The sequence below is a fragment of the Jaculus jaculus genome, chromosome 2 (assembly GCF_020740685.1).
Source record: "Jaculus jaculus isolate mJacJac1 chromosome 2, mJacJac1.mat.Y.cur, whole genome shotgun sequence".
NCBI lineage: Eukaryota > Metazoa > Chordata > Mammalia > Rodentia > Dipodidae > Jaculus > Jaculus jaculus.
In genome coordinates, this window is record NC_059103.1 from 134,870,180 (window position 1) to 134,893,590 (window position 23,411).

Sequence of the window (23,411 nt, forward strand, 5' to 3'; positions counted from 1 at the left end):
CCACACACCTTTTAGATAACTGTTTTGTGAATTAATCTTATGAGCAAAATAAACCCAAATATCCTGTAGTATTTCCACCCCAAATGTCACCCACTACTTCATTATTAATTATTATAACCACAAGGAACAATATTTGTTCTTCATATGTTTACTTTTGTTTGTGTAGGACGCATGCCTGTGTTCAGATGTGTAGGTGTGTGTAGGGGGGTTGTGAATGTGGAAGTCAGAGGTTGACACTGGGTATCTTCCTCTATCACTTTCCACCTTATTTACTGATATCATATCTCTAAGTAAACAAATTCACTGATTCAACTAGACTAACTAGCCAATTAATTCAGGATTTCCTCTCTGGCTCCCAAGCACTAAGATTACCTGCATACACCACAACTCTGGCATTTATGTGGGTTCTGAAGAATCGAACTCAGGTTTTCATGCTTGTATGACAAGGGTCTTACAGACTGAGCCATCACCCTGGCCCAACATATTTCCTAATTATTGGACAGACAAGAAGATCATAACAATGTCAAACATTAAAACAGAGGAAGTGAATGAGGAAGTATTACATATGTTTTGCTTTTCTGATATATTTGCAATATGTAGCTTATTAAATTGTGTTTTTCAATTTTTCTCCCCTAAAGATATTCCTCTCTTTTCCATCTCCACACCTTTGCCAGCCTCCACCTTCATTCTGGAACATTCTCTTCTCCTTGAACACTAAGTTCCATATCATCCTCTAAACACTGGGTCAGGCACCATCACATTCCTCAGGTTTGCCAAGAAGTCTCAAAGTCTCAATCAGCAGTGAAGTTTGGCAGGTCCCAATGCTGTCATTTACAAGGTCGGTCATTCTCTCTCTCTTTCTTCTCTCTCCCTTCCTCTTTTCCATATTGCTAAAAGCCATGCTGGGAAGCAGATTATTACCAAGTTCATTCATGTTTTCCATCTGTTGCAATGCAGTATCCAGTTACAAGAGGGAACACAAACCATAGGTGAGACCAAAAGTGTGCCATAAATCCAAAAATACAACTCTCCTTAGTCTCAAGTATAATTTTCAAAGAAAAAGTAGAACAGAGCTGGAGATATGGCTTAGCAGTTAATGTGCTTCCCTGTGAAGCCCAAGGACCCATGTTTGACTCCCCAGATCCCATGTAAGCTAGATGTACAAGGTGATGCATGCACAAGGTCATACAGTCACACAAGGTGCTGCATGCATCTGGAGGTCAAATGTAGTGGCTGGAGGCCCTGGTGTGTATATTCACTTTTTCTCTCTTTCTCTTTCTCTTTCTCTCTCTCAAAAAGAAAAGGTGGAACTTAGAGCTACTGTATAAAGCCCTCACTTTACAGGTAGAGACCTGAAGGCTCAAAGGTGAGAAACTTGACTTCAATATCAGAGCTAGGAAGTGGAAAAAAATGACTAATATATAGCTCTGTTGATATACAAAGCAAAATTCTTTCCATTACAATCTACTGTTCTGCTATAAATGCCTATTAACAAGGTTATACTTCACACACTTAATATTTTAGGAGCCTTAATTTGCAATAAAATGTTCATCTACCATAAAGAATGAAACTATTGAGCCATAAATCTAAAACCAATATACTTGTCATAATAAACACTAAACAAACAATACACAAATAAAATCCCCCGCAGTGAGCTCCTTAGGGGAGCACTCAGGCACTGATGGGCTCATGGTGTCCCCGGCACAACAGGTGTAAAAGGGTGCATGAATCCCCAACCTATAATGCCAGCCTGCTTGAGCTATATACAAAGCTGGTTCTAGAAACAACAGCTACCCCAAGGAAATGTGAACATCTTTTTCTTATTCTAGTAGCATGCAGAGATAATTTCAACACCCACTGATCATTTAGTTCAGAGATTAATAAGCAGCTTCTACATAATTTAAGAGGGTTTAATAATTTTAGTTGAGAGAGTTTTGTTATATGGTTCTTAAATCAATGAAGGTTTTAGTTCTGTTTGTATGTGTGTACATGTGCGTATGTGTGTCAGTACATATGTCAAAGCAGCAGATAATCTACGGTGTTGTTCCTCAGGCATGTACACTATTTTTATTTATTTTGTTTTTTGAGGTACAGACCTGCTGTAGCCCAGACTGACCAGAAATTCACTATGTAGCCTCAGTGTGGCCTTGAACTCAGAGTGATCCTCCTACCTTGCCTACCAAGTGCAATTTACAGTGAGAGATGGTTATGAGTGTATTTGGAGCCAGGGACAGAATGTGTAAGTTTGAATGCTCCCCAACAGAGTCAGATGCTTTTGTTAAAAAGCTTGTCTTCAGACACATGGCTGAAGGAGATGTTGCTAGGAATGGGTCTGATTACTAGCCTAAAGTGTGCAGAGTAAGCTCTGAGGGTCCAGCAGCTTCCGGTTCCTGTGTGCTTGGCTGGCTGTTGTATCTCTCTGCTTGGGTCTGGGAAAAGGGCCAGCCTCTTTTGCCATTATTGATCTAAGCTTCAAATAAACCCCTTCATCCCTTTAACTATGTCTGGTTTGGAAGTTCATCCCAGCAGTGTGAAGCTGTCTGCTACAGCTAGTAACCTACCATACTGTGTAATGGAATTGCTGGGTTATTTATGTCTCTGTAGGTTTGGGGCTAGTCAATGATTGTGTACAGTCAGCAGCTAAAAATATGCTTAGACATTAGCCAATGAATCTGGTCCTGACAGGACGGGATCACCCAACAGGTAAGACTGATGACCCTGAGATACGAAAAAGACTAGTGGAAAAGCCATGTCAGTAGTAATTATTGGCACTGGTAGCTTCTGTTCTCCTCCCAGTACAAAATGAAGCTTAAAAGATCATGGGGAAAATACATAGTGTATAAATTCTGACAAATACAGGTATTGACTGTCTTGAATTAGGAAAGCAGGGAAGCGTGAACTTGGAAGGCTTCGTTTATTTATAGATGTTCTCTTGCACAGAAATAGGGGCTTCTTTTGCTTCTGACCCAGCCCAGAATTTCCCACATAGCTGGGAGTTCAGTAAGTACTACGTGCATTCACTTCTCTTTTCCTCGAAGAGTCTAAGCAATGGAATCTTTTCAAAGTCATCCACCTTTCTTGTATGCTTCTATCCTCAGAGGTAAAATATCATGCTGGACACCTTAAATCTAGAAACTAGTGGAGCTAGTATTCAAAGTTTTTCATAGCTCTGATACTAAGGCCCTTGCTCAAACCAGCCTGATGTGTTCTTTAAAAGTACTACAGACAGAGAGGGATAATACCTCAACCTCTGCTTCAGTTTTAAACAAGATGTTCATGTTCATGTAATTGATATATTACAACATAAAGTAATTTCTTTGAGTCAGGAACTTGCTATATAGTCCAGGTTATCCTTGAAGTCAAGATCCTCCTGCCTTAACCTCTGAGTGGTATGATTATAGGGGTGAGCCACCATACATGGCCAATTTATTTTCCTACATGGACTTCTCTTCTTCCATCCAGGTTCTGGGCCTTCTTAACTCTGAGGTGAATTTGATCAGACTTGAGTTCTTTCTACTGATTTTGGGGTCCAAATATCCTTAGCTAATCTAATGAAAGAGCAAAAAGAAAATGCTTCCATTAAAACTGTCAGAACAATATTGCTGTCATCTTCAAGAGTGAGACATTTCTCATGGCCCTGATTTTCCCTGGATTTAGAGTTTTGCCTTCCTGGTAGGATGGACCTTGAAACTACAGTCATTGTTAAAAATGGTCTGGAAGAGTATCCAACTAACTTACTGCTGACATGTGGAGTCATGAGTCATATTACTTGTAGTGAACTGTGAGCAACGGGTTTAATTGAATCAGTTAATAATGACCAAGAAGAAAACTGTCTGTAGGAGTTGTTTATCATTTGCTACTTAAATATGTTATATTTTTTAGACTGTGATGTGAATTTGGAGGTGCTGGGGAGGAGCCAGTCAACTTAGCCTGAGAGAACTGGGAAAATTACAGACATGGAATATTTATATGGAGTCTAAGCATGTAGAAAGGAAGATACCACAAGAGTCAGAAAGAGATGGGCTGTGCTTGGGGATATGTACAACCCACATAACTAAAATTCATGTGTTTGGGGATCAATCTGAGAACAAAGTTCTTGTAGAACCATATTATTCAAAAATAATTATGGGCAGGGGAGATGGCTTGGTCAGTAAAGCACTTGGATGCAAGCTTGAGGCCCTGAGTTTGGACACACCAGCACTCATATAAATGTCAGGCAGGCTTGGCAGCTCATGTGAATCCAAGCTCTCAGAAGGCAGGAAAAGATCATCAAAGCAACCTGACTAGCTATACCTGCCCATTCAGTGAGTTCTGGGTTGAATTGAGAGTCTCTGTCTCAATAAGTAAGGTAAAAAACAATAGAGGAAGACACCAAATGTCAACCTCTGGCCTCCAGATTCACACACATGTTCATGCTCACCAACATACACATGTCCATCCACCTTTGTGAACACAAATGTACACATATCACAGACACATGCATGTGCAAATAATGGCTGCTTACTCTGACACCCTCATTTGGGATGAGAAAATTAAAGCTCAGTAAAGGACAAATGTTGTTCAATCTATGTATGGAACTTTCACTATTGCTATCTCATAAATGCCATGGTTCTTGGAGTTTTATTTCAAAAGGGATAAGAGCTCTTAAATATTTTCTTGTCCTGCCTATTATTTCAGAGATCTTGAAAGAAGTGCACTCTGTGGGGCTGTGGAGACAGCTCAGTAGATAAGAAAGCAGGGGGGCCTGATCTGCCCTGAGTTGGATTTCCTAGCACCCATGTACACAGCTGGGCATGTCCGTGCACATCTGTAACCCCAGCCCAGTGGGGACGGGTAGAAGTCAGAGAACAGCTGGGACTTGCTGGTCAGTCACTATGACCAAAAACAGCAGGTCCAGATTCAGTGACATAATCCATCCCAAAAAAACACATGAGTGACAGAGAAGGATATGCAATGTTCTCCTCTGGCCTGTGCACCTGTGTGCATGAGGTGAGCACATCTGTCTGCACACATATGTGTATACACAAAACACACATATGCTATGGCCATGGATAAAATTCCAGTCCTTTGCTGAAGTCATCTTGTCATAAAACAATATTTTTGAATGTTTTCCTTTAGGGGATAATTATTCCAAGGAAGAGGCGAACATGTAAATAAATGGATACATAGCCCAAATGGATTTATAGCACGTTGAGATGGCTGACAAAGGACAACTAATTTTTCAGAGTCAAATAATTGACCAGCATCATAAATTTGTTACACAGCTCATGAAATTAGCCCATAGATTAGCATGTCATTCTGGAGCACCTGCAGGCTCTTTTCCCCAGCACTTAACAATCCAGCCATGCTGTCCTTGGAATGAGATTGAAGACAATTCTGGATCAAAATCTGGAAACTGCATTTTGTTCCCATCTGAATTCATGTTTCTTCAGCCTTTCTTTTTTAAATATGACTATTTAAAAGAGGATAGCTCCAGAGTTTTAATGAAAATTGAGTTTGTTACTCTCACTGGGGCAAACTAAAATGATAGAAAATAGTCATTGTGGAAAAGAAAAACTGTTTAAATATGTTCTATGTTACATAGTTATATACATTTTTGCCTATAAGACATAACTGAGTTTATACATATCCTTCAATGAAACATAATTAAAAAGATTTTTATCTCTCAGTTCACTTTTACTATTTGGGACAAAAATTAACTGTTGGACACATGTGCCACCTTGTGCATCTGCCTTTATGTGGGCAATGGGGAATCAAACCCAGGTTGTTAGGTTTTGAAGCATGTGCCTTAACTGCTGAGCCATCTCTCCATCCCATGAGAAGCTATCTTCAGGGTTGAGGAGAAGATTAAAGGCATTTGTTTGCAAAGCCTACAGGCCCAGGTTTGATTCCCCAGTAACCTATTTAAATTCAGATGTGCAAAATGGCACATGCATCTGGAGTTCATTTGCAGTAGCAAGAGACTGTGGTGCACTCCCTCTCTCTCACACAACCTCAAATAAATAAATAAAAATTTTAAAAAGTAAAAAAAAAAAAAAATAACTGTTGCATATTGAGTCCCCAGTGATCAAAGGAAAGTCATAAGAAATTTAAGTGCAACTTCATTTCATTCACTCCAGAAATACTGTACAGTCCGTTCTGAAACTTTTTATTTTTTTTTAAAAAAAATTTATTGTGTTTATTCATGGTACATGGTGCTGCTTTATATATGGACATTTGAATACAAATATGTCATGTCCACTGAGTCTCTATTCTTTTCTTCGTTGACTACAACTCCCATACATGGAATTTTAGAGAAACTGCAGTGGCCATGTCATGTGCAAGTCAAACAGCCCATCCACCTGCAGTGGGTTTCATTGTCACAGGCTCTGCTTTCAAAAACATGAAGAGCCACAGTAGATACTAACTCTGGAGTCCAAAATAAAAGCAAGTTCTGCACATAGACATAGAGGATTTTTATGTGGAAAGAAAAATAACTTTAGTCCATTTCTATAGAAATATGAAAAGTTCAAGGTCCTTATATCTGAACTTTTTATCTTAGGAAGTAATGCCCACTTTAAGTTTAAACTATCTGCTCTTTGTAGAGCTTTGGGTACAAAAACCATGTATTACCCTATATATACTTCAGAGTCACAAATGCTTTTGGTTAAAAGTCATTATTACCCTTCTTCAGGTGACTGATGATTTCCTATATTCTTGAAATATTTTTATCTTTTGACACAATATGGGATAACACACTGACAAGAAAAATGGATAGAACTAGTTTGGAAGACATACACACATATATTTAAGCATATATATGTACCTATACATACATGCATATACACATACAATGCATGAGTAGCAAAAGAAGTAGCCATGTATAATGTCAAAGATGTATGTATTCTGTTCACAATACAGTGCTGAGATTCTTTACCCGAATGGAAAATGTTTTTCAAAATCCAAAACAAGGTGAAATGCCCACTATAGACCTGAGGGCATTCAAGAGACACATCACTAGCCACCATGTTTTGCTACATCAAGTAATACTTAAACTGTCTGGAACACTCTCAATCAATGTTGAGTGTGACTTCTCTACGTACTATAGCAACTTTAGCAATGATATGTATGTATGGCAACTTACCTAACCCATTTAGGAAGGACTGTTAAAGGGGGGGTATACTAACTTACCTGCCTTTAATGCATTCCCAGAGGGAGAAAATATCCTTCACCTTTGACTCTCAATGTGAGCTTCCTTTAAGAAAGAGTGGTCCAGAGGCAAACTTTACATATTTTCAAGCATTGATATATGATTTTAATTCAGCCTGACCATTACTATCTTTGTGTCACAGGTCCCTGCTTCATCATATGCTCTGCTGAGCCAATAAAGAAGTGCATGTAAATGCCAATATGGACAAGAAAAAGGAATTTAAATTTCACATCTCATCCCTCACATGTGGCTGCCACACAGTCTAGCACAAGAGGGAGATGGCAGACCACTTCAGGCTAGTTTTAAGGTTAGACTAAACATAATCATCTTAAAATTTCAAATGTACATATGTTTACCTTAGAGATGCTTAAAAGTTGTGTTGGATATTAGTTTCTTTATTTTTAGGAAAGGGAAGGTGCATTTGTCAGAGTGGTGGTAAAAAAGTGATAAGAATAAAACAGCGAAAGGATTGGGCTTGAATCCAAACACTATGGCTTTCAACACTCTGCATTAACATGCTAGCTTTATGATGTTGAAAACATCATTTAATGTGACTTATTTCATAGCTATACAAAATAAAGAATGTTCTTGTTAAAGGATTTAATAAAATTCAATACAATAAGAAGTACAAAGTATTTCCCTTATGTCTGGTACTCATTTGGGAAATGAGTCTTGGCACTCAATATTAAAAGTCAGAAACAGGGGGACTGGGAAAATGGCTTAGTGGTTACGGCATTTGCCTGCCAAGCCTAGGGACCTGGGTTCAATTCCCCAGGACCTAAGCCAGATGCTCAAGGGGACACTTGTGTCTGGAGTTTGTATGCAGTGGCTAAAAGTCCTAGCATGCCCATTCTCTCTTTCTCTCTTTCCATCTCTTTCTTTCACATAAATAAATAAAATATTTTTTTTTGAAAAAGCTCTATCGTACGATATAGTCCATATGATTAACCCTAAAAGTGGTATCTGTCATTGAAAGGAGTTAATTCCTTCACTCCTAACCCAAAATAACAGCATTATCAAAATAAAATTCCACAGCACTTAGTCCTTACTGGATATGATCAAGCAATAAGCTACTAGTCTTCCTGGGATAAAATGGTTTCAAGTTCTAGGATATAGCCAGTAAATACAAAGCATTGATTTGGTGAGAACAATTTTGACTTTCAATCTAAAAACCTAGTCTCTGACATTTTATGAGCCTCCAGTTTACTGTATTTATTTAAAATGTACTAAGAGCCAAATATGTCTGAACGATTCAGTATGATTACCAACAGCAGCATCAGACCTTTCAGAAAAAAGTTCCATTTTCTAAAATGAAGCATTTCTTCATCCTCTCTATATTTTCTTTTGATGCAGAGTCTCACAGGCTGACCAGCCCAGGCTGACTTGGAATTCACTGTGTAGCCCAGGTGAGTCTTGAATACAACGTAACCCTTCCTACTTCAGTGTCCTTCTGAATGCTGAGATTAAAGGCATGAGCCACCCCACCCACCTGCAACTGCCCACCTACATGAGTGAGGAGTATCTTATAAACAAGTTCAGCGCCTAAACCTAAATGTAACAATACATATTTTAAATTCTGAATTTTCAGAAGTAGAAATTTTAGGTGTTGGCTGCCCTCCAGTTACTGTTTGAAACTAGGTTTATATTGAAGAATAATCATTGTACCAATATGTTCTCTTTTTATAAATATTCACGATAGGTAAGAACTTGCTAAAGAACTCTTTACTTTTTACTTTTTAAATGAAGAAGGGGAATTTGGGGGTATATATAACATAGGGTATCATTTTTCATGTAGTTTGCATATTTCAATATCAAAACAACCAAAAAATGTACTGGGAGATAATAATGACTGTGCAAAATACTTCATTCACTCATTCATCCATACTTCATTCTTACAAATAGTTGTCCAGAACCTAGTCAATGCCACATATTGCACTAGGTGCTGAATCAGGTAAAGCTTGTAAAGTTTTTTCTTCATTAATATTAACTATTTTGGATGAAGTTATAAGGAGAAATGGCAATGAATTTAAATCCTATTACAGTTATACTTTTGTTAAAAATTCTATTAATTTTTATATTCAGCAATTATAGAATTAATTAATCCTTTCCACTTTTCTACAGACAAAAGAAATCCATCCTAGATACTTCTGTGTTAAAAAAAAAAAAGCCAAAGCCATAAATTGGAACACTTCGCTATAAAAATGCATGATATAATTGATCTCACCTTCTCTTACTCAACAAAGTAGCTTCCTATAGCTTCGTCCTTTGCCTTTCACAGAACAGTAACCTGGAGCCGTTTCAATGGACTTTTACTTTGGATAAAGTATAAAATAAATGCTGTCCCACAAGAAGCTGTTAATCTTTCTTCTTCACCCTACAGGTTCCTGCTCTCTTACTTTTGAGAAGTCAATAAAGTACCCATCAATTCTTCAAGGTCACCACTCTTTCCTGAATGCAGCCATGAGTGCATGTGTATCAAGCTTATACTAGAAGAAGCCTTTAGACCAAAACACCTTAGTCCTCATACCTGTAGCATAGGTCCCATTTTGAAGATTCGTGGAAGTATTAGATAAATTAACAAACCTTCAAAATTTACTCGTAAATTGCTTGGTAAGGAGCGGAGACCCAGATGGACAGTTCATGACAACCTGTGCCTAAAGCCAGGAATACTCAAACTGTTATATATAGCACAGTGGTGAAAGCACAGAAGTTTAATAAATGTTCACTTTCTAACCTGCTCCTCATGGCCCACTAGCACAATCAGCCATGGCTCAGTCTTTCTCACCTTTTCCCTCTTATCTTTGGAGGCAGTGAAGTTCAACATATAAAGCTTAGGAAGTAAACTTATTCATGTTCTATGAGTGCTATACCAAACTCCTACAGGCTTAGTGGCTCTATCAGTTACTGTCTTGTTGCTGGGACATACTACCTGACCAAAACCAGCCTATAGAAGGAAAAAGTTTAATTCATCTTAGAGTTTTGAGGGGAAGTTTCATGATGGCAGGAAAGGCATGGCAGGCTAGAACAAGAAACCAGCGTCACATTGCAACGCAAGAAGCAGAAAGAATGCACATGGGGCCCAGTTATCACACCTCAAGGCGAGTGAACCACTTCCTGCAAGTTCCACAAGCTTCCCAAACAGCACCACCAGCAGGGTATCAAGTGTTCAAACACGTGAGCTATGAGTAGAAAGCATTTTACATTCCATCCACCATAATGGCACAGCACAAATTTATTATCTGACAGTTCTACAGTCCAAATAACTAGTATGGGTCTCCCTTGGCTCCAGTCATGGTGTCAGCAAGGCAGATGTAGCTGTTCCCTTTGGGAGCCTCTGGAGGAAAATCTGTTGCCTTACTTTTTCTAGTGTCTACAGGCTGACTGTGTTTGTTCTTTCCATGTATTCTTCATACCTCTTTAAAACCAGCAATATGTACAAGGTCTTTGGTCTGACAGCTAAACAAACCACAAACAAACAAGAACTGCCAGAAAAAGGTCAAGCCTTTCTTAAATCATATCATGGAACAGCAAATCACCCTGACCTCCTTGTCTGCCTTGCTCTCCCATTTTTAAAGAGCCTTGTGATTACACAAGGCCTACTGAAATAGCAACTTTCAATCTGCAACCTTTATTCCTCTCTGCCACATACCTAATCTATGCACAGGTTCTCAGGCTTATAATGAGATTCACTCTGGGATTGAGAGCTTTATTCTAGCACAATTCTAGTGGATCCAGAACTAAAAGCCTAGTTGTATTCCTGAGTAGCACTGCACCGCAGATAAATTCATCTCTTATTTTGTCTCTTAGTAATTGATTGATTGATTGATCTGCACATAAGTGTGTGGCTGTGTGGTAGAGAGGAGTGTATGGGCATGCCAAAGCAATCTTGGTGTTACTTAACCAACACCAGATACTTGTACCACTTTTTGTGTCAAACCCATGTGGATAGTTTGGGATACAGATCTGGGCCAACAAGCTTTGCAAGAAAATACCTTTAACCACTGAGCCATCTCCCCATCCCCATGTTTCTTCTTTAAAAAAAAAAAAAAGCTTCATAACAGTTATCTTTTTAATGAGAATGCAGATACAGCGAGAAAACATGAGAAACATCTAAGCCCACAGCCTGAGTCATCATAGTTTTCCAACATCATTCATTTCCATTTTCCTTCATCATCCTCACAAAAATCAGCCCTGTGCTGTGCTGCAACTACATTATGGACCAAGCTTTACTTCAGCCTCAAGGCCATGCTCTTTACCTTAAACTGCACTGCCTTCTGCAAGAAGGTCTAAGTGCTGAGAAAAACTGAGCCATGGATAACTTCACATACACTATTTTCTGACTTGATCTACAAGTGTGTGCCCCTCCCACTCCCCAAGGCGATAGTATTAGGAGGTCATAAAGTTAGAGCCCTCTTGAAAGGAATTGGTGTTAGGATAAAGGAGGTCTTTGAGAGTTCTTTTGTCCCTTCCACCACATGAAGATACAGTGACAAGATAGTTGTCTCTGAGGAAATCTGTATCCAGCGCCTTAGTTAAGACTTCCCCATCTCTAGAACTGTGAAAAATAAATTTGTGTGACTTAAAAACCACCAAGTTTATGGGATCTTTATATAGCAGCCCAAACAAGATAGGTATTACTCCTCATTACCAGGTAAGAAGCCCAAGATTTTACTCCTATAAAGATAAAAAGACATGTTAATCTAACAAACTTTATGAATTGATTTTCTGCTGTAAGAAACATGACACATTTAAAGGGATGTCAGGATTTATCAGGAAAAAGCAATTATAGAATTGAGCAATCATCAAAGTTGGTCCAATTGGCAGGACTGAATGTTCCAATGACCCATTATATGGGTACCTTAAATGACAAACTTAAGTCAACTGCAAAAAAAAAAAAAAAAAAAATGTTTTTATAGGCATCACCTTCCCCCATTAGATCACAGAAATATTCTGTCTTGGGACATTTTTTATTTTTTAAGTTTCAAAATAAAACAGTAAAGTAAGCCAGAAATCTGTTTTAAGTGGTGGGGAGATCAGAAAACTCTGGGTTTAAGAAGGGGAGACACTGAAGTGCCAGGAGGGCTCTTGACCCTCACCTGAGCACCCCCCCATTAAGAACACAGAATTCCATTAGCCACACACACTGTCCAGAAGCACTGCACTTTTTCTCAGTGCCCACAGCCTTTGCTAATACTTGATGGAAAAAGAGAAAGTAAAGATGCTGTTAATTATGGCATCCTAGTCCTTCTCATTTTCTAGGGAGTTGTGACAATGTCAAAGACAGATCTAGAATATCATGGGTCTTTCTAAGTGTAATTAAATAAAGTTAGCCTGCAAACTCCCTGATTCTACATTTCTAGGTTTAACCAACTGCAGATTGGGAATATTATGAATAAAAAATCTATACAAAACATATAAGGACTTTCCTCCTTATAATTATTCTCTCACCAACACTATTTAACTAGTATCAGGTATTTAGCCAGGAATTTTTAAATATTATTTTATATCAGGAACTTGGACATTGTTGATTTTGGTATACAGTGGGATCCTGCATTCTCTATAGCTACCAAGGGTTAATTGTAATTAGAAGCAGAAATATTTGTTTTACCACACATTTTGATTTCAGGATGTAAAGAAACCAAGCCTTCAGAAGCTTCTGCCCTACAAACTAGCTTTCTCCTTGCCAAAAGATACTATGCAAGCTGCTGGTGGGGGAAACATCATCAACAATCCTACCTAGCTATAGACCCTACACACTTCACAACCAACCTGCAAGGAGAGTATGTCCACTGATGCAATAATGGCAGGAGAGGTATGGGAGCAACCAATTGCTCTCTGATTGGTTTTGCAGCTCATTTGACAGGAAGAAAATCATGCCTGGTATTGAAAATCTAGACAAAATTCTGTCCTTAGGCACTGGCTGGGGGAACAGGGAAAGGGAGTGACAATACTGTGGTCGTATTAGTTAAATAGCATGTCAAACTGCTATCTAAATATCTTTGTTCTCATAAATAGGTACTGCCTGCAGCCTTGAACACAGAAAATTCTTTACCAAGAATAAGCTACTAGGTTGTGCTTGACACTATGCATGACATAAAAACCATAACCTCCAAGGCTCAGGGAGCCTCACTGAAGAGTAACAGAAAGAATAAGAGCAGGAGGATGAGAAAGCAGGGCAGCAGAATGCTGTCTTCTGGATCCAACAAATCTACTACACTCATGCACACCCAGCAGATATGATTCATGCACATGATTGAGAATGGCAATATTTTATCATGGAGGAAAGGGGAGCTGGTAAGACCCGGCCCCCACCTCCCAGAGTAAGAAGTGCAAACTTATGATTGATAGGAGAGGAGGAGTCATAGCTTTTAGTGGTGTAGCCACTGGAGGACTGCCCATTCGAAAGTAAATAACCCCCCCCCACCCATAATTACGGAAACAACTCTAATTTAAATCAGTAGGTCAAAAACATGAAGGCATGGAAGTAAGATGGGATCTAATAGGAAGAAGAAGGATTTTAGTGTACAGGAAGGGAAGAAAGAGGATAACTGGGGAAGTGAGATCAAAATGTAAGACATATAATGAAAGTGTAAAAAAATAAATTTTAAAAGGAATATTTACCTGTGTGAAACATTAATATCAACAAGTCAATATGTCAAAATAACACATTAGCTGTGTAACCTCAACATATTACAACTCAAAAATGTTACTGATTTTTTTTATCTTGGCTAAAATTTAAGATATTAAGATAAATAGCATTTAAATTGCATTTCTTATAACAATTTAGGTGTGGAGTTTGGAGGCATGTGTGTGGGGAGAGGAATAAAAGGAAAGAAACTCATGCAACTTCTTTTCTGAAAACAGTACCTAGGAGAAAGGGTGTCCATGACATCTGCTTTCTAAGCTTTCAAATCCAAATCAACTATGATATTCCATTACTCTGCATTTTATCTCACACCCTCATCCACAGGTGACAAAAACATTCTTGCTTCCAACAAGGCTTTCCTCAGAAATATGGAGGATGATTAATAGTTCCACATATGTGTATTGTCCAAATCAGCATCTTGATTGGTACAAGCTACAATACTTTATTATCTTCCATCTGCAAAGGGATAAATGAAAAACCTGAAAGTTGATTGTGGTTGTTTAAAACAGATGTCCCCCATTAACTAGTGTGTTTTCTTTCAATATTTGGTCCCCAGATGGTGGCAATTTGGGTGGTGGTGATTTGCTGCAAGAAGTATGTTTCTGTGAGTGAACTTAGGAGTGTTATAGCCAAGCTGCCCCTTACCAAAGTTCAGCTCACTCTAGTGGTACACTCTGCCAGTTGAAGTGACAAGACTGTGATGTCCAGCCTCTTCTTGTACCATTCTTTCTCTGCCATCATGAAGCATCCCCTTTCTCCCATCAGCTACTTTTAGTAGGATGTTTTGTCCCAGAAAAATGAAGGTAACTACTCTGCCATCATGAAGCATCCCCTTTCTCCCATCAGCTGCTTTTAGTAGGATGTTTTGTCCCAGAAAAATGAAGGTAACTACAACATAATATTGGTACTATAGGAGTGATAATCACATAATCAAATTCTCATCCTTAATAGATTTAATGGCTTAGATGATGATATCTGAATTGTCTGAACTAATGAGATTTAGATGAAGTTTTGGCTTTGAGCTGATGATGATAAAAGTAGATTCAACTGGCAAATGTTAGAAATGGACTGAATATAGAAAGGACAGTTTTGATACTGGTGAATGTTAAACTTCAGTCTCTTTCTCTCTCTCTAAGGTAACATTTCACTCTAGCCCAGGCCTGGAATTCACTATGTAGTCTCAGGCTGGACTTGAACTCACATTGATCCCCTGCCTCTGCCTCTGCCTCCTGAGTGCTGGGAATAAAGGGATGAGCCACCACACCCACCAGTCAATTTTTTGTGTGGATACAATGGACATCTTTGAGGCTGGCGAGTGTTATCATGGGGTGAATGTTTTGTGCATGTAGAATGGATATCTTTGAGGGCCAAAGAAAATACCACGTTGAGTAGAATATGTGATTAAGACTTAATCATGAGATTATGATTAAAGATCATAATCTGGGTTAATTCCCAATTATCTGGGTGAGTACAATATAATCAGAATGACCTTTATAAAATACAGGAAAAAAAAAATGTCAAGACAGAAAATTGGAAAAAAAAAAAAAAAAGAAAAGAAAAATAGGCTTTAAAATCAGCAGGTCACTAGAAGCTGAAGGAAGGAAGCAGATCCTCAGTAACATGGCACAACCAGCACCTGAGTTCAGGCCAAAAACACCTATTTAGGGTGTGATATCTTGAAATGTAAGATTTTAAAAAATCTGTACTCTGCTATACTCCTTATGATATTTTCTATAACTATTTCCCCCTAATCATTGTAAGCTTGGATATCTGTTTTAACTACCCCAATTAAAAAACAAAAATAGGACTTATTTCCCTTTATTTAACTTATTTGGAAGAATATGTCCATTTTGAATTTAATTGCTTCATAAAGAACTAGTATCTGTGGCTGAAGAGATGGCTTAGTGGTTAAGGCACTTGCCTTCAAAGCCAAAGAACCCCAGTTCAACTCTCCAGGAGCCACATAAGCCAGATGCACAAGGGGGTGCATGTATCTGGAGTTCATTTACAGTGGCCGGAGAGCCTGGCGTGCTCATTCTCTCCTCCCTCCCTTTCCCTCCCTCTCCCTCTCCCCCCCCTCTCTCTCTCTCCTCCCCCCCTCAAATAAACAAATAAATAACATATAATTTTTAAATCCTAAGTATCCAAGTTCTATTCCTCAGTACCTACGTAAAGTCAGATGTTCAAGGTGGTTCATGTGTCTGGAGTTTATTTGCAGTGGCTAGAGGATCCGGTGTGCCCATTCTCTTTCCATCTCTCTCCCCCCCCCCATCAAATAAATAAATATTTAACAATAGAATATGCTATATCCACCAATTCCACAAGTCAGTACCACCACCATCCATGACAATGTGCCAAGCACTGACCTTCTCATTAAACCGTCACAAGAACTCAGAGATGCCAATTACTATTCTCACTTTACAGGTGAGAAACCTGAAGCCCAAAAAGATGGACTCCCTACGTTCCAGCCCAAGATATCATTGTTGAAAGGATGAGAATTGCATGAGAGAAAGATGTAACCACTGAGTGCAGAGAATCTCTTTAAAACTAGCTGAGGATAAGGGGAAGCTGGTAGATAAATTTATTATGTCAGGGTATAACAATGGTTTCTAAGCAAGGAGATATAACAGAAACTTTTAAATACAAACTAAAATCAAAATCACTACAATCCTCATACCTCTGCCTCCCAAGCACTGGATTAAAGGCATGCACTACCATGCCCAGCCTTATTTTCTTCCTTTTCAGGAAACTCCATAATGATTTCCATAGTGGTTGTACTAGTTAGCACTCCCACCAGCAGTGGATAAGGGTGCCTCTTTTCCCACAGCCTCGCCACCATTTGTTGTCCTTCAAATTTTTGGTGAGTACCATCCTTATTAGAGTGAGATGGAATTTCAAAGTTACTTTGATTTGCATTTCTCAAATGATTAAAGATGTTGAACATCTCTTTAAGTGTGAATTGGCCATTAATGTTTCTTCCTTTGAGAATTATCTGTTCATTTCTCTACCACATTTTTTTTCTCTACCACATTTTTTATTGGATTTTTGTTGTGGTGGTTGTTGTTCCTTAGTTTTTTAAGTTCTTTATAGATCCCAACAAAGCCAGGAATCCCACACCTGTGCAGGTAACCAAGTGCTCTGTGATTGGATATCAGACCCTCTCAAGAGAGAACTCATACCTGGTGCTGGGAACCAAGTAAGTATCCATCCCATGGCCAGGAAAATTAGAGATTCCAGAGAAAAGCTCCCACTGCTCTCTGGATGTCAAGAGTGAGCATAAACACCAAAAAGTCTCTCAAATAACTATGAAAGTCCCCTTTAATCCAAGCTGCTCTCACTGTTGGTTGGAGAGTCTGTCATTTTACAGATGGCAGAGAAACTGAGGAGGTCCAAGATCCACCGACACAAGAAAAGATAGCCAATAGCCCACCACAAGACATCCCATGTCTAACACCTTACCTGTGGCACAGAAGACACTGCAGAGGAAGCAGAAACAGGAATACACCTCTCCCTGCTAGCTCAACAACCAGCACCAGGGTGATGGCAACAGACAACATAGCCAATCAAAACCCATCAAAGTATAAACCCAGAGGCCACAGAAAACTCAGCACTAAATCAGACTGCTAACAGGACCAAGATGGTTCAGGGAGCCTTGCAGAAGAGGGAGCAAAAATATTGTAAGAGCCATGGTGGGTAGGATTATTCTGAGGCACAGTACCCCACATAAAAGGCCTTCATGACCCCACACAGAGAGAATACCAACAACCCCATGGAGGAGGACCCTCGGAGAAGGGGGAGAGAGTTCTCACAGAAGTGAGAAGATCTAGAGTTTAACTTTTTATAAAATATTTTTTTTAAATATAGAAAAACAAGTTGAAACAGTGTTTTTCCTAGTATTTTTATTAGCATATATATGTTCAGACATATTACTGTCAGCACACACACACACAAATCTAAGAGAACATCTAATTCTAATTATGATTTCCCCTCTTAGAAGTGACATTACAGCATTTTCTTTTAACAATAAGTTATCTAAACATAGGAAACAGTAATGATTTAAAATTAAAAAAAAAAAAAAACAATTTTCTGGGTTGGAGCAAGTCAAGTCACCTTTTACATACTGAAACGATGCATCAGACTCTTAGAATGCAATAGCCTATAAGTTTTGCATTAAACAGCCTTCCAGATATGAAAGAATTGACAATTGATAACATGAATATCTCAGCCAAATAAAATTTTAATGACACAAATAAAGATAGATCTAGTCTCTGATTGCTGGAGATAAAACTTACTTTGCCCTTTGACCTTCTTACTATTATCTTAAGTTCCACATTCTCACCCCAATTATTCTCAATGGTTCAGAATGACCTAGTCAGCTTGAATGTGCCTGCTCTGCATATAAAATGGGACTAAACAACAGCTTTCTTGTTTATTGCCTCTTTTAAAAAACATACCTAGAAGCAGCTTAACTGGCTTTGGCTGACACTGCCAAGAATCATAACCTCCTGAAGTTAATTGACCTAACCATTTTGAGTACAACAACAAGGCAACCATGGGAGAAGGCATGCTATGAGAGAGTATGCCACATTCCAGAAATTTTTCTGAAAATTCGCATGGGAGGAAATGCAAGTACTATTATCCAGAATATTTATTCATGACCATTCTAAGATTAGCCACAGATATTTGTCCCCAAACCTTTGTCACGCCTCCTTATACAAATGCACATTGACTATATATACATATATATATATATATTTATTTATGTTTAAAGCAGTAATTATAATCCCCCCCCCAAATTTGTTTGATTTTTCAAAAGTCAACCAAACTACTTGTATGAGAGACAAGACAGTAAAAGAATGAGAAAAAGTGAATGACTGCATTTGAATTTCACTACTTCTACTTCCACGTTTCATGTCAGGCAAAGTGATGAGCTTCTGAGTTTTTACTGGTTGTTAACAGTACAAAAGCATAAACACTATTATCTCACTTACTTCTCACACACAAAAAAATAATACCGTAAGAGGTAAGTACTACTATTCCTTCTTCCTGAAGATGTATATAGTCAGGTAAACTGAGGTGCACACAACCAAAGCATGAATGTCATTAACTCATTTACTTGTTTTTTTTTAAAAAAAATAAACCCACGATAAGTAATCATTATCATTTCATTTTTTTCCTGATAAGTAATAATTGGGTAAACTGAGGCACGGGGCAGCACCTAAGCTTACTTACTGTTCATAATCACGCACTAGCATTTTTTTTTGTTTTGTTTTTCTTTGAGATGAACGTAACTTAGGAGAAAATGCTCTACCTGCCACGCTCTCAACTCTGGGGCCATGGAGCCACAATTTGAATGTGCGTGTGCGGGAGCCGCGCGCGATGCCCAACGCGCAGGGCAAACCTCCCCGAGACTTTCAGCCTGCACTGAGCCGCGGGTCCGTTGGGGGCTGCAGACGTTCCTGCGCGGAGATGGCCGGCCTTTGTTAGGACGCTCGCTCCCCACGACCGGAGGGGCCGCGGCGGAGCGCGTCGAGCGCGGCTGGGCAGCGGGGGGCGGGGGGCGGGGGCTTCTCCGGGGGCCGCGCGCGGGCGGCCGGGGCGCTTACCTGCAGCGCCTGCTGCGCAGACACACGGCCGCGAGCAGCAGGAGCAGGGCGAGGAGCAGGCCCGGGAGGCCGAGGGGCTCGAGCGCCATGCCGGGGACCGGGGTCGGTGCGGGGACGCCTAGCTGCCGGGCGCGAGCGCCTCTGCGTCCGTCTGTCCGTCCGTCCCGGAGCAGCGAGGCAGCCAGCCCGCCCCGAGTACCCCGGCGAATCCCAGAGTTGGAGGAGGAGTCCCTCCCCCGCCGGCCCCGACCCTCCCCCGCTGCTGCCGCCCCGCGCCCCGGAAAAGGCGCTGCTTGCTCTCTCCTCCGGCAGGAAGAAGGCCAAGCGCAGGGAAGGAGTTAGGGTTCCCCGGGAAGGGCGCCTGCAGGAGGGGGATTTCGCTGGTGAGTCACAGGGGAGCCCGCGCTGCTGCAAGGACCCCACGTGTCCCCCGCCCCCACGACGGTCGGGGCTGCGCCTTCGCCCGGGCTTCTCCGCATCGCCCCGGGAGCTAGGCTGCGGCGCCTACCAGAGGAATGTGCCGCCCCTCGCTCGGGGCCCAGGTCCCGTGCTCGCACTATGATGTTGAAACCCGGTTAAGTACCAAAGGTTTTTGGGCCTGAGACAGGGATTCAGAAGGCCTGAGATGCAGAGCCCAAAAAGACCACGGAGAAAACCAGGGATGGGACAAGCGCCCACCACCGAAGGGCCCAAAGCAGTAGTACAACTTGAGCAAGTCGTACTGACAGAAGAGGAAAAAACTTTAAAAATACCTTTTCTTGAAGAACGCTCATCTAACATGGATTTTACATGTTTACTTTCTCCTACAGACTTGTGATGTTTTTAGCAGTATTAAAAAAAAAACAAAACTGTGATTGAATTTGCCCTGGTGGTTCCGTGGATGAAAGTGTCCCGTTGTAACCAAATCATATTCTAAAACCTGGGAGTCCTTGCCATCAGATAAGGCACGATCTTCTCCCTGTGACAGTAGCCTCATTACAGCTCTCTGAGCCTCTCTTCTTTGACACACACCTGCTTTCACCATGGCCAGCACTCTGTGTGACCAAGTGACAGTTACTCCACTTACAATAAAACGGTCTCCACAACCTATCTCCATGATGCGCGAAGCTTAAGCCATTTTGTCCTTCAGTTCAGCCCACTAAGCCTTTGTTTACACAGTTCCATGTCTTCAAACATTGCCCTCCCCCCTTTCTCTCTCTCAATTTCTGAAAGTTCAAATGACATCTATCTTTCAACTCAAAGCTCACTTGGGGAAGGGGGTTGGAATGCTTTGTGCTTTTGGTGTTTTTGTTTTCTGAGACTGTCTCACTACTCAGCGCTAAGACGAGACAGGCCTGCAATTTGCGGCAATCCTCCTGTGTCAGCCTCTCAAATGCAGGGATGACAGGTGTGTGCCACCATGCCCAAATACAAATATCACTTTCTTTTAAAATTCCTAAACTCTGCTGGTGTAATTAATCTTTCTTCTCCCATGCTTCTAATTCTTGTTTGCTTTTGTCCAATCACGTTTCCTATTACTTGTAAAGGCCTTTTCTCCTCTTATAAAAAGTGCATACTATGCCTGAAACACAAGAACTACTTTATCACAACTCACAGTATCATGGTACACACTCTGCCTCAATGAATTGCATCCAATATTATTTGCTGCAAAGGACCTATTTTTTTTTTTATTTTTTACATATGGAAGATGTAATTTAATGACAGCTTCTGATCAGAAGGAAAAAAAGTACAACAACTCTGTAATTCTGGCTGGCTACCAGTTTCCTTCAGAAGTCAGACACATTTCTTTTAACATTGATTGTTAGTATTGTCTTGAGTACCTTGGACACACCAGGCCACAGTCAGCCGCTAAACCTAGTGGAATTGCTGTGGCTTGCCTTTAAGGCTTCTGGAGGTCCAAATATGGAAATGTCTTGAGAATTTGATAATACTTCATATCATTTCTTTGTAGAAAATACTGATCGTGAAACACACTGAGAAGACACACAAAATCAAAAGTAGAAGTCACAAGAGAGGGAGCCAAAGGGGAGGAGTGTGATGTTTTGGAGTCTGTGAAGTAAGACTCAAGTGACCTTCCTTCAGGTGCCCTCAGGTGTTGTTACATTGGAAACTTGGTCTTCAGAGTAATAGTGAAATCTTTAAGAGATAAAGGCTAATGGAACAGAGTCAACTAGCACATTGAAGATTGAAGGCACTACCCTTAAATCTTCTGGAACTTCGGAAAGAGCAAACCTGTATCCTGGCTCTCTGGCTCCCAGACCTGCCTTGTGATTTCTCGCTTTCCCTCATACATTGTCTCCATAATGCCAATCTGCAACAGGGCCCCACTGAAGGTTCAAAAAATAGGGCTGCCTTATCTTGGACTTTCAGCTTCTAAAACTGAGCTAAGAATTTTTTTTTTTTTAATTAACAAAGTACCTAGACTCAGGTACTCTATTATAACAAATTGACAAATACAAGTAATCAACATCCTGTTTCTCTCTCCCACTCTCTACTGGAGTTCAAGCACTTAGCCATTTCCCATATACCATCGGTCCTCCTTCCTAAAGTAGGATAAAGGCTGGAAGGAACTCTAACCTTGCTTTCTTCCAGGACTTCTCTTTTGAGGCTAAGAGCCTTTTGAGGTTCACCACAACCTGAAAAATGACCTTTTTATCTTAACATTTCAATATGGATGTCCTAATTCTGCTCAGACTCTGAAGATCTTACACTGGGCTGAAACATACAAATACACTTAGTTAGTCTTCAATAATTTGTCAAACATAAACTATGTCCATGGTGGTAGACTTGGTCCATTGAATCTATAAAAATAAATATAATGCCACCTATCTTGAAAACCTGGAATATAGAGGACAAAAAGGGTTAATACAGGGTAAATGCTAGAAAAGAAACCAGATGACATGAGATTTTATAGTAGTAATGAGGGAGTATAAAAGCATGCACACATATGGCTTCAATCTTGTGTGTTCTTCCAAAGCAAATGATGTGTGAGGGAAAGGGTAGATTACAGGACTCAGTTGTTAGGAAACAAAAAATACCATTGTGAAAAATGTCAAAGAGGAATTCCACACATTCTTCTGATATCATAAAACCGGGGTTGAATACTCAAGGATGAAAATTTATATCAATTTTTGACATAAATATAGGCTGGGTTTTGAATCATATCAACCCCAAATCTTCTGACTACAAAAAATGACTTTCTGTGATTTTTTTCTCCTTACCTTAAGTTCTGTGTGGACCAACTTTGCTTTCCTATTGTCCTCTATTAGAATTAATATGGTTACTGTTGTGAAGTAGAGAAAGAAAAAAGTGAAGTAAAGAAGGGGCTGGTGAGATTGCTTAGTGGTTGAGGCACTTGCCTACAAAGCCTAAGGGCCCAGGTTCAATTCCCCTATACCTATGTAAGCCAAATGCACAAGGTGGCACATGTGTCTAGAGTTCATTTGCAGTGACTAGAGGCCCTGGTGTGTCCATTCTATCTATCTTCTATTTGTCTCTTTCTCTCTCCCCCTCTCTCAAATAAATAAATAGATATTTTCTTTTAAAAAGAGAGCAAATAGATTGCTTCTTTCATGCCTACTGTTTAATCTTCAAAATAAATCTGTTGTGACCGGTTTGTTCTCCCTTATCTCATTGTTTAGGACAGTGTGTGTCTTGAACTTGGGATGTTTTTCCTTATTTTTTTAAAATTTATTTATTTATTTATTTGAGAGTGACAGACACAGAGAGAAAGACAGATAGAGGGAGAGAGAGAGAATGGGCACGCCAGGGCTTCCAGCCTCTACAAACAAACTCCAGATGCGTGTGCCCCCTTGTGCATCTGGCTAACGTGGGACCTGGGGAACCGAGCCTCGAACCGGGGTCCTTAGGCTTCACAGGCAAGCGCTTAACCGCTAAGCCATCTCTCCAGCCCTTCCTTATTTTTTTTAATAGTCACATGTATGTAATGAAATATCTTGGGGAATTGCAC

The 23,411-nt window shown here is 40.0% G+C and overlaps 1 protein-coding gene across 1 annotated transcript in view; it reads right to left on the reverse strand.

Moving 5' to 3' along the window:
• LOC101599339 (cytochrome P450 7B1) overlaps positions 1 to 19,600 on the reverse strand; it is a 179,361-nt gene extending 159,761 nt beyond the window's left edge. Inside the window, exon 1 of the mRNA XM_045143410.1 lies at positions 19,442 to 19,600. Coding sequence (XP_044999345.1) covers positions 19,442 to 19,530 — 89 coding nt within the window. The 5' untranslated portion in view covers positions 19,531 to 19,600. The remainder of the gene's footprint in view (positions 1 to 19,441) is intronic.
• Between the last annotated feature and the right edge of the window lie 3,811 nt (positions 19,601 to 23,411).